This window comes from Carassius gibelio, chromosome A23, assembly GCF_023724105.1.
Source record: "Carassius gibelio isolate Cgi1373 ecotype wild population from Czech Republic chromosome A23, carGib1.2-hapl.c, whole genome shotgun sequence".
In the NCBI taxonomy this organism is placed as follows: Eukaryota; Metazoa; Chordata; class Actinopteri; order Cypriniformes; family Cyprinidae; genus Carassius; species Carassius gibelio.
This window is the reverse complement of record NC_068393.1, coordinates 12,166,103-12,178,245: the sequence shown is the minus strand read 5'-3', so window position 1 is coordinate 12,178,245 and position 12,143 is coordinate 12,166,103. Positions and strand designations below refer to the sequence as shown.

Sequence of the window (12,143 nt, the reverse complement as noted above, 5' to 3'; positions counted from 1 at the left end):
TGCTCTGCCATCTGGCTCTCTGCACCATGAGAAACGACTTCCCTCTCTCATCCGCTCACTTCCATTTTCTCACACTTTTATTCTATTGTGGTGGAGTGTCCTGCATTAGCAATGGCTGATGCATCTCTTCATTTTAAGTGGACAGTAAATCTATGAGATGTGCACTCTCGTTACACCGCTAATAATTGGATAATGTAGTCAGAGCCACAGAACTGCTTTGCCACCAACACTTTTTTTTGTCTCGATTGGTTGATCGATGGGTGCAGCCCAGTAAAATGGACATTTTTCTGGCTAAGTGGATTGAAATCTGATTTAGAAACACGATTGGCATAACATGTTGTTTCTGACACAATCCCAGATTTCATAACGACGATAGTTTTGTGTCCTATATTGACATATTTCCCATTGAAACAGGATTTATGGGTGGGATATATTCAAGTAATTGCTCCTTTTTCAATAAATAAATAAAAAAAGGGTTCGGTTAAATAACAGACATGCTAATCAGTGGCAGGTGGATTTGGGGGAGGGCAGTTCTCATTCTAGAGAGCATTTGATTTGACAAAAATCTGTGTAGTGCGGCATGAGTCATCAATCCATTTCCAATAAGAAAAAAGTGCACACAACCTTCAAAAGTTTGGGTTTTTGAAAGCAGTCTCTTATACTCACCAAAGATGCATTTATTTGATAAAAAATATAGTAAGAAGTAATATTGTGAAATACTATTACAATTTAAAATTACTGTTTTCTGTTTAAATATATTTAGAAATGTAATTTATTCCTGTGATGGCAAATCTGTATTTTCATTACATCATTACTAGTCTTCAGTGTCACATGATCCGGATCTATAATGTTACAAAGCATTTCTGTCGCTTTTGATCAATTTTTATGCATCCATGCTAAATAAAACTTAATTTCTGAAAAACAAAAAACTTTCTGACTTCAGACTTTTGAACAATAGTTTATATATCTTCTAAAAGTGTATTTCGTCAGTGTCCAAGAGTACCCTAAATACATGAACTAATTTTAATTGAATGCAGTCTTTAAGCACATTATTCATATCTAGCCACATCTAAATTAAAACAGAGCATCCCTGACACGTTGCTTTTCATCTGAACTCCTCGTTCTCTGCTTCTGTCTTTCTCTCCTCACCCTGATTTCTCTCCCCTTTTTCTGACTGCTTTTCCTTTTGTTTGCTGCTCTCCCTATTTTTCATGTTACACTCCTTCTGATCATGCCATACAATCTGCTCCTCCTTTATACGTCCCTCCTGTCTCTTTCTTTCCTTGCTTGGCTGGCTGTGACTGTAGAAGGAGGAGGCGGATGTCGAGGACTCAGGTACAGCTGTCTCCCCTGTCAATCATGCATCTGTCTGGCATCTGTTTGTGTGGGTTAATGTATTTCTGTGCTGTCGGCTCTCTTTTGACTCTCTCTTGGTGCACTGTTTTTACTGTACTTAATACATTCCTTTTATTATTTCTATACAACTATAGTTCTATTCAGATGTGCATAATTATTCATTTTTGTCCTCCGATTTCTCTTCACTCTCTCTCTGTCAGAGCACAGGGCAACAGATCCCTCTTGTGGTGGAGAGCTGCATTCGCTTCATCAACTTGCACGGTAAGACAATCTCTTATTATAATATTTGCAGTTATTTTTCCTCATTAAAAAAAAAAAAAGGTTTTACAAATGTATTGAAATTGCACCATAATACTTTTTAAAATGTACATGAAATGAAGTACATTCATGTACGATGATGACTGTAGTCAAAAGCAATATTTACTGTATTAATGCAGGTAGGATGAATGTATTGGACTGAGTTGTTCTGTGCATGTGATTGTGATGTTTTTAAACAGGTCTGCATCATGAAGGCATTTTTAGAGTTCCAGGATCACAGACTGAAGTCAATCATATAAGGGATGCATTTGAAAGAGGTACAGTTATGTTCATATTGATGAATGCACTGTATAAAGTAACAAGAAGTATAATGTACATTTGCAAATCAGCATATTAAAATGATTTCTGAAGGATCATGTGACAATGAAGACTGGAGTAATGGCTTCTGAATATTCAGCTTTTTCATCACAGGAATATAGTATATTTTAAATATATTACAATAGAAAAGAGATCATTTAAATTGTAATAATAATCTTATTTGTGTTTATTTACAAATATGTCTTTCTTTCAGCGTCTTGTCTGTTTTTTCTTCTCTCTGAATGTTCTTCTCTGTTTTTTTGTTTGTTTTTTAGGAGAGGACCCGCTCACCGACAGCGAGAGTGACATTGATTCAGTGGCAGGGGTTCTGAAGCTCTATTTCAGGGGTCTGGAGAAACCACTGTTCCCTGAGGAGAGCTTTAGTCAGCTGATGGAGTGTGTCCGTAAGATGCCTTGCCATGTATTCTCTCTGCTTCTGTGGGATTGTGTGCACATTCAGTCACTCATAAAAGTATTTTGACATTTAATTTGCATTAGATAACAACATATCAAACCTAGTGGCCTCTGCAAGCGAATAATGCTAGATCATTTTTCAGAAAATTATGGCATTTCCAATTAATTTAAACCAAATAGTCACACGCTAACATGTTTAAAAAAAAATAAAAAATACTAAGCAGCTCAGCTGTTTTCAACATTTAAATAATAATAATAATAATAATAATGATAATGAATGTTTCTTGAGCACCAATCAGCATATTTGAATGATTTTTGAAGGATCATGTGACACTGAAGCCTGGAAATTTCAGTTTACCGTCACAAGGAATAAATTATATTTTGAAATATATTAAAATGGAAAACAGTTATTTTTATTTGTTAATAAATTTCACAGTATTGCTTTTACTGTATTTTTAATCAAATACATGCAGCCATAGTAAGCGTAAGAGACCTCTTTCAAATTAATTAAAAAAGCTTACTGCCACCAAACATATGAATGGTTGTCTATATCACTTTAATGAAGTTCATTTTAATAAATGTACTATTCTTGTTGTCTAAATTCTGTTAACTCTGTCTCTCTCAGAGATGGAAAACATGACAGAAAAAGTAGCGCAGCTAAAGACAGTAGTCTCGTCCTTCCCCAGACCCGTCATCATAGTGATACGGTATCTCTTCGCCTTCCTTCATCAGTAAGTCCTGCTCTTTTTTTTAAAGGCTCTCATAATCCTTCTAAACCTGATAAAACTGTGTGTAGTGTTACAGTCCGTAACCTGCTCTGTTTGTGTCTGTTCAGTGTCTCTCAGTACAGTGATGAGAACATGATGCAGCCGTATAACCTGGCCGTGTGCTTCGGCCCCAGTCTGCTCCGAGGGACGGAGATGGGTGGTGATGAAGTGACACTGGCACCTCAGATCAATGACCTTGTTAAGACCATGATCATCCATCATGAGAACATTATCCCGGGGCCGTCCGAACTCCCGGGCCCCATTTATGAGAAATGCATGACTCTAGATCAGTATTGGTGAGCCTTAAAGAGAAAGTTTAGAGAAAAATGACAATTCTGTCATCATTTCATGTTGTTTCAAACCCCTTTGCTCTAATTTTTGGGTGTCCTGCAAAAAAATCTTACTGTTCACCCAAAAATGAAAATTTGCTGAAAGTTTACTCACCTTCAGGCCATCAAAGAGTTTGTTTGTTTGTAAGAACAGATACATTCTTCAGTAACTTTTGCATTACATCATTTACTCACCAATTAGTCGTCTGTAGTGAATGGGTGCCGACGGAATGAGAGTCCAAACTGCTTATAGACACATGACAATAATCCACACACCTCCAGCCCATATGAATTAACATCTTTTGAATTGAAAAACTGCGTGTTTGTAATAAAACCATCATTAATGTGTTGAACTTTAAACCATTGCTTCTGGCCAAAACACAAATTCATAATCAATAATAACGCTTCCTCCAGTGAAAAAGTCCGTCCTCTGTTGTCCTCTCACATCAAAATCAACCGATATATTTGTTTAGAACTGTTTCAGATGACTTTTTCACTGGAGAAAGCAATGTTATGAATAGAGAACTATAGTATTTTAGCCAGAAGCAACAGTTTGAAGTTAAAAGCTCTTAATGATGGATTTGTTTCTTAAAAACATGCAGCTTTTCACCTCACAAGGCGTTAATTGATTATTAATAATTGATAATTAATTGACTGGAGTGGTGTGGGTTACTTGTGTGTTACTGTTTTTATCAGCAGTTTGGACTCTCATTTTGACGGCACCCAATCACTGCAGAGGATCCACTGGTGAGCAAGTGATGTAGTGCTAAATTTTTGATGAACAAACTCATCTACATGTCGGATGACCTGAAGGTGAGTACATTTTTTAGCGTTTTCTTTCCAGGAAAGCTATTCTTTTGATCAGTTCATGCCAGAATTATTCTAATGTTTTGTTTCCCTCCTTTTATGTAACTCCAACCTCTTTTTCCAGTGAACCCATTGCAGAGGAGGGCGAGGGCGACGCTGAACATCTTCCCAGCGAAGATGGTAAGAAAACACAACACATACATTATGCCAATGAATGTTTTTTAAACCTTTGAAGTTTTAATGAATATCTTCTCTAAATGTGTCCGTGTGTGTTCCATGTTGGGTTTCTGTGTCCTGTTGTTGCATTGTGGCCATTCAATGTTGGACTTTGGCATATGTGGCATTTTTGTTGCCATGCTTTGTGTTGTGTGTTTGTATATGTGCATTGTATGTGCAGAATGTGAGGCTGTGGCCTTGTTTGATTATGTTGCACGTTCTGCAGCCGAGCTGTCATTCAAGCAGGGTGACCACCTCCTACTACACAGCAAGGCCTCTGCTGATTGGTGGAAAGGGGAAGCAGGAGGAGCGAAAGGCCTGATCCCCCATAATTACATCAGTGTGGTAGAGGGGTGAGACCATAAACAAACTTCCCCATAAACTTTAACTGCATGAGGTTTCTACAACTATTACATTGTTGTTACTCTTACAGTAGCTCCATTTTTAAATCCTAGTTAAAGCTTATTTCTTACTGGCTACACAGACAAGATCTTGACTTAATAATACAGTGATTTAGAACACTATGCACTTTATAGACACAAATGCATAGCACACACAAACACTGGGTAAAATAATCAATTAAACTGAATTATCAGTATACTCACAGTAATGAATCTTGCCTCTGTGGGCAACCCATTAGGTTTTGCAACAGAGCCAATGAGAATAGTTTGCTAACCAAAACAGCTGTGATTCGATTTCTCATGCTGAAAATAAGGTCCAAGGTTACATGTAATTTTCTGGTAGCAGGTCGACATCCAGGTATGCAAACATAATGGCCCCCATTCATGAAACGCAAGAAGAACAACAATTTTTAAATCATTTCTTACATACATTGTCACATTCAATTCACTGCAACCATTTATGTAAAAAATGGATTTATGCATGACTTACACAGAAAGTATGCTCGTGTTTAATGAATGAGACCCATTGAACAGACCCGTTAAATTCCGTTCCTCACATCCCGGTCTTTAGTTGTGTCAAATCAAATATGGTGTCTACACTAACTTAAGTCTAGAAATCTATTGCGGAGATATGTGACTAGGAAAACACATAATAGCTAAACATATTGTTTTACTTCTTAAACAACATCTTGGTAGCCAAAACCTTACTAATAGCTTTGGTGTCCTCATCTCATTCTCAGGGCAGAGCGTAAAGAACGAGGGAAGAAAGATGACAGCAGAGGGAGCACAGGAAACCTATCGGAGGAACAGCAGCTGTCTGAACCCAGCACCCGGTACTTTCACTCAGTCCACTGATAATAATTCACCTTGCATGTTCATAACAGGCTCAGTGAGATCTTAACTGTACTGTGTCTGCTGTCATTCCCCAGTATGAGAGTGAACAGTGACAGCGCGTCTTTGCCCGGCCGGCAGAGGACAGGCAGCGGAGGCAGCAGTATAGTTGGAGGCAACAATGGGACTGTAAGCCCCATACGGAAGATCCTGCAGGTGCCCGAGGGACGATTCATCCTTCCTCCTCAGACAACTGCAGTTGCACGCCAATTCTCAGGGTACGGGAACAGAAGTTGTTTTGATGGTACCTGCTGCTGAAAGTCATGTGTTCACGAGAAATGTGTATGAGTGTATTTCCACCATTAGATCTCAATGAGCATACAGAATTATTCTGGAGATGACCAAAACAGTGTTTATGCAAAATCAAAAACTCATTTGTTTTTTAAGAAATGTATACATTTATTTAGCAAGGATGCATTGTTCAAAAGTGTCATTAAAAGTGAATCTTCATTTTATTCAATCTTGAAAAAAGTAGCTGTAAAAGTATATGTTTTCAACAGAAATAAGTCCTGAGCAAAAAAGCAGCATATTAGTATGATTTCTAAAGGATCATGTGACACTGCAGTGATGATGCTGAAAATTCTGCTTTGTCATCACAGGAATGAATTATATTTTAAGATATATTTACATAGAAAACAGTTTAAATTATAATATTTGACACAATTTCTGTTTTAACTGTATTTTTAATCAAAAAGTAAAAAAAAAATTTTTTTATTATGTTTAAAGCAGGGGATAAAAACTGTATCACAAATGTTTCCGGTATCTGCCTTGTTCAGTGTAACAGTTCACTATTTCAGGAATTTCTTTTTTTAAGTGCAGCCCTGTTGAGCATTAACATTCTTTAAAGAACATCTTACCGACCACAAGCTTTTGAACTGTAGAGTGTATTGTTATAAGCAATTGAACATTTTATTTATTTGTCTGTCTTTCTTTCTCTTCAGTCACCAGGAGCGCAGACACACTTTAGACACTCTGAGGCCAATAGTGGAACCAGCAGACAAACAGACAGTACATATCGACAAGGTCTGATTCTTTTACCACTGAAGGAATAGTTTGCTCAAATGTTAATAAGGAGAATGAGGAGTCTTAAAGAACTCTTTCATATACAGTGAAAGCATACGAGTGAGCAAGGACCATCAAGCTGGACAAATAACAAAAAGAATAACCATAAAGCCCCAGAAAAATATGCCGTATGACTCATGGTCTATATTCATGTTATTTCACCATATAATAGCTTAATGAGATGAACAGAACTGATGATGAACAGAATTTAAATCATCATTCATTGACAATCTTGTAGCTTTCAAATGTTATTTGTATATGTCAAATTAAGCACAGCAGTCAATTACAAGACACATAATCAACGGCATTCTGTATCGTTGATATCAAATCTGAACTGGCCATGCCATATTTAAACACACTAGGGATACTTATGGACAATCTGGATATACACCAAATTATTTTTTCCAGGCTTGGGAAGGTCAGGGAAATGTAATTAACATCTCAACAGTTATGGCAATTTATATAATGAATCTAAATTGTTCTGCATGAAGTCTTAGAAAGCCGAATTATCCACTGAACCATATTCAAATCTCAGAATCTCTGTCGCTTCGGCCACATTTCTACACTAATAAGTAAAGTAAAAGTGGTTGTCATCCAGGGGACTGGGACCCACGAGGGGGCCTCGGCACAATTCCATGGGGGCAGCAAGATGGCTAAAAAGATGTGCATTAATATAAGCTAAAACTCTAGATATAAACTAACGTCATATTCTTTTTATTTTATTTAATATACCTCAAAAACTGTCTTTTTTTTAAGAAGCAGGGTTCCCAAAGTCTTTGCAAAACCTAGGTAAAATTTATTTCTGTGAAGTTTTAACTCTAAACTATTTCATCAGATAGAAATGGATATCCTTATGTACGATTCTCTGTTTCTCACAGGAGGTCAGTCGCCAGATGAACTCTGTGTTTAAGGAGCTGCTGTCCCGTCAGCCTCCTCTGGATGCCTCGGGTTCGAACCCTCCTCCTTCCTCTCCTGCCACATCTGTCCCTTCAGTACCCTCTGCTTCTGCTCGTCCTCCGGTGAAGAAGGGAGGCTTCGGCCTGCGCAGCAGAGGTCTCTTCAAAACCCAAGACCCACAGGACTGAGGGGGAATAAGGGACGATAGACGAGTGAATCTGAATATGAGTGTTGTGGGGGAACAGCAAACTCATCACAGATATGAATCTATTTTTCCAGACATACACGATATGGTTCTCTTTACGCCTTATTAACTTAAGTGTATTCTAAAATATTTCAGTTGACAGTGGTTTTGTCATTGATCCTATTATTTGTTGTATTTGTGTTTTAGCTTTATCAACTGTTAATCTGGCCATCAGCCAAGAATCTCCCACTTCCTATCTAATCATTCATCGCAGTGCTGTCCAATGTGTTTTTGACTGTAGTGTAGACTGTGTTCATTTGGCAAAACATAAGTATCTGCTGATGATGTATTCATGGAGTACCAGAAAACAAGTGTTGAGTCCCTCAAAGCACATAGATTCAGATGGACAAGTGAACTGTGGGAGTGACATCCATGACAGGCAGAGTCCACATTGGTATTTTAGATATAGAAGCGTCACCCTGAATGTAGCAAGAGATTGATGAAGGCAAATGTTACCCTCAGATTTATGCTTTTTTATTGCTTTTTGATATTATGCATAGCTCAAATAGTTCAAGGTACGACATGATTAATATTAAAATGATCCAGTTTTCCTTTTTTGAAGGCTGATTTAGGATTTTTTTATTTGCTATTTAATTTTTTTTTTTTTTTTTTTTTTTGCATTCAATTACATTACTATTTTTACCATTATTTGCATTACAATTGATTATTCTTTAAAAACAATTCTATCATAAAGGAAGCAGCACGCATGCATGCAAACACACTGATGCGGATAGTCTCGTGTGGGAACAGGTGGAGCGGCCAAATTAAGCACAGCTCTGGAGCCGATTTTACCCCTACAGCTCCATATTCTCTCTGTCACATATGAAAACTGGAAAGACAACTGTGAAGACAAGTGCCACTCAGAGCAGCTCAGAAACTGTCCAACAGAGAACTGACTGTAGAAAAGCTCAAACTGTGAAATAGCACATGCAGGAAGTACAATGGCACTCACTTCCTTCTAGCTGCACATTAGTGCCCCCGGTCACTGGTCTCCTTCGACTTCCACCCCCGTCATGCATTCCCTTTAGCAGTGTGTGTCTCTTGTAGATGATGTCATCATTATTGTGTGGATTACAGTATTATCAAAATAAATTATATTGATTCTAAAATACTGTCGGCTTGCCAGATGTTTCATCACACATAATAATTACTCTTGAAATGCTAGTTTCTTTATATTTTCTTGGTATAACACGTATTATTTTATAATCTTTCACATAGTAATATTGTATTCATTACTATTTTGAATTAGATTAAACTATAAGTATTTTCAGTTTTTATTTAAATATATTTATTTTAATTTAGTTTATGTTTAGTTGACTAATTGATTAGGTGAATTTTGTTCAAACTGATTTATGAAATGTCAGATTTTGGTTGGTTCATTCGATAACTTTTCTGTCAGACATATAGTATTACAGTTTAATGTATAAGCATATAGAGTATTAATAAGAATACAGTAACAATACATACATTTTTAAGTGTCTGAATATTTTTGAAGCCCACTGCATGTTTCCTAAAAAAGTATAAATTATTAATTGTTTTAAATATGAGATGATATGTGAGGAAACAGGCTGTGTGTGTCTGTCTAGTAACCTGATCAGTGGTGCCCTCTCCACTCCTCTCCCCAAAATAACTCTACACTCACCCTCTAATTCTTCACTGGGTACAGACACTTCCACACCAGACTATGGCAAAAAACACCAGGCAGAACGAGTGAGGTCACTCCTCCATACTGTAGGTCCCCTCCATGCCTGCTGCTGCACAGTTATAGTTTGATACAGGCCACATATTCATCTGTTAGATGTGGACGACGAGATTGGAGATTGGCAGTGTCTCTCAGATAGATCAGATAGTTACTATTGCTGAAGTTACTTTTTTGACCTAAACCAGGACTACAGTTTATTTTTGGACCAGGACTATTAAATAGGTAAGTATTAAATATTAGTAATTGGCAAATATTTTGCATTCATGTGTATTCCTAAATTGAATAATAAACACTATTTATAAATATTTGGTAATAATAATAACCATCATATTTATTTTCTATAAAAAAGAAACGCAATGTCTTTCAGTTCTTTCTGTGTATTGTTTTAATTACTAAAAATGTTTGTGATTTATTTATTTTTAAAAATCCAAAAATGTATTAAATATCAGATGTTGACATGTGCATCCATCCAGTAGTGATGAGTTCATCTCTTCACTTCTCAGTTGTATTACAGTATGGCATATGAGTCAAAATAGTGAGCAAGAGTTGCCAGGATGTGTCTCATCTGAACTGAGTTGTATTTGTCACACGTTACTTGCAGTTTGTCACGTTAGTTCAGTGGTTCTCAACCAGGGGACCAGGACCCTCTAGGTCATTAAATGTTTTTGTTATGAAATTATATTAAAGCCCTCTCATGTCATATATTATTGTTTTGCTAAAAATTTATATTTGTGAAAAGTAATTAAAACGCACTATATTTACAAACTTGAAAAGTCATGTAAATTAATAAAAAGTGTAAATCATGAAGAATACTCCGTTATTAAATAAAAAATGAAATTATTTAATTTTATTCATTGCTACCCCAAGTGAATTTCATTCTTCTGAAAAGTTTGAAAATGTGCAGCTTTGTCATTATACCAGAAGTATCAGTAATATCTTGGGAGGTCTTCAAATATCTTATTTGACAATGGGGGTCTTGCAATCAAAATGTTTGAGAACCACTGCTGTAGTTTGTCTACTGTTAACTAAACCATTTAACCCACAGATATAGAAAAGACTAAAAACTGTCCTGTTTGGTTCTGCACTGATTTGGAGATGTGAATTAGACACTGCACACACACACAAACCGTGTGATCTGCTTTGCAGTCAATATGATGTCAGACGAGTGTTTGGTGGAGTGTAATATTGATGATGATGATGATGAAGATAAAGATGATGATGTGAAGGAGATGCACCCGTCTCCGCCTCCTCCTCCACAGTTCTCCTCCACCCCGTCCCTCACTTGGGGTGAGATCAGAGATCCCTGTGGCATCAACAAACACTTGAAGGTGAACACAGCACTCACTTCTTATCCCAAGGATGGATACGTTTATGAGGGGTTATAAGTGAAATAAACATGACCAGCAATAAAATGGCACTAACTTCCTGTTCACTGTGACATCAGATAGAGTTCAGTGATGTTTTGGCGGAGCCCGTGTCCACACACAGCTACGACCGCGTGTGGGTGTACAGCGGCATTGGGTTCGAGTCCACGAGGCTGTGGGGTTACCGCTGCCTCACAGCGCTGTGTGCGGTTCCCCTCTCCTGTCTCTGTGGCTGTCTCTTTGCCCTCCTGGCCTGTATGCACATCTGGTAAGCTGTTTATGAAATATGTTACATAAAGAAAAAAAGAAAGGTTTCAGTCAAAAGTAACATCACTGTGTCTTGCCATAGGTGTGTGATGCCCTGTATCCAGGTGTGTCATAGCTGCCTGCCCTGTGTGAGGTCACTGTGGATGAGTGCGGTTAATATCTTCATCGCTCCGTTCTGCACATCTGTGGCTCGCTGTTGCAGTGGCGTATATGTGGTGTTCTCCAAAGAGTGATGAAACACAGGAAGGAATTTGAGGAAGCTTGTCAAATTAAATAACAAAACAAAACATGAATGCTTGGAATACCTGAATGGATTTTGTTGTTGTTGTTGTTATTTGAAGCTATGTTTAAATAACCATGAGACATTCAAAGAAGAGGATTACATGTTATTAAATAGATTTTTATTTAATAACCTTTTATATGTATTTTTAATTCATCTTAATGTAACAAATTCTGCATAGGTTTGTCTACGAAATTACAATATAACCTTTTTACACAGAATCTGCTGATTTTTCTTTTTCCAGATGTTTGATATAATGAATGTCTGCTTTAATGCTGTGTCATACATGTATTTGATTAAAACCATGTAGCCTGCATGTTTGTGCATGTCTTATTTACTACTGTCTCCATTCTAATATGCTGATTTGCTGCTCAAGAAACATTTATTAAGTATAATCAATGTTGAAAACAGTTGTGCTTCTCAATGAAGTTTTCTTTTCAGGACTATTTGATTAATAGAAAGTTAAAAAGAACAGCTTTTATTTTAAATATAATAATAATAATATTATCTATCTCTGTATTTTAATAAGAG

The 12,143-nt window shown here is 36.9% G+C and overlaps 2 protein-coding genes across 5 annotated transcripts in view; both read left to right on the top strand.

Annotated features, from left to right (window-relative positions):
- LOC127944494 (SLIT-ROBO Rho GTPase-activating protein 3) overlaps positions 1 to 9,111 on the top strand; it is a 33,737-nt gene extending 24,626 nt beyond the window's left edge. For 2 of the 4 annotated variants that reach the window (XM_052540455.1, XM_052540454.1), the window contains exons 14-24: positions 1,557 to 1,617; positions 1,854 to 1,931; positions 2,247 to 2,375; positions 3,011 to 3,116; positions 3,221 to 3,448; positions 4,413 to 4,468; positions 4,686 to 4,857; positions 5,646 to 5,738; positions 5,835 to 6,014; positions 6,738 to 6,819; positions 7,737 to 9,111. In XM_052540455.1, the coding sequence (XP_052396415.1) occupies positions 1,557 to 1,617; positions 1,854 to 1,931; positions 2,247 to 2,375; positions 3,011 to 3,116; positions 3,221 to 3,448; positions 4,413 to 4,468; positions 4,686 to 4,857; positions 5,646 to 5,738; positions 5,835 to 6,014; positions 6,738 to 6,819; positions 7,737 to 7,943 (1,392 nt within the window). In that variant the 3' untranslated portion in view covers positions 7,944 to 9,111. Of the gene's footprint in view, positions 1 to 1,307; positions 1,336 to 1,556; positions 1,618 to 1,853; positions 1,932 to 2,246; positions 2,376 to 3,010; positions 3,117 to 3,220; positions 3,449 to 4,412; positions 4,469 to 4,685; positions 4,858 to 5,645; positions 5,739 to 5,834; positions 6,015 to 6,737; positions 6,820 to 7,736 lie in introns of all 4 variants that reach the window. The other 2 variants (XM_052540457.1, XM_052540456.1) reach the window with 2 other exon arrangements.
- Positions 9,112 to 9,576: 465 nt separating this feature from the next.
- Positions 9,577 to 11,928, top strand: cav4b (caveolin 4b). The gene is made up of 4 exons (XM_052540458.1): positions 9,577 to 9,923; positions 10,848 to 11,029; positions 11,146 to 11,333; positions 11,415 to 11,928. The coding sequence occupies exons 2-4, from the start codon at positions 10,853 to 10,855 to the stop codon at positions 11,563 to 11,565; spliced, it is 516 nt and encodes a 171-aa protein (XP_052396418.1). The 5' UTR covers positions 9,577 to 9,923; positions 10,848 to 10,852; the 3' UTR covers positions 11,566 to 11,928.
- Positions 11,929 to 12,143: the final 215 nt, after the last annotated feature.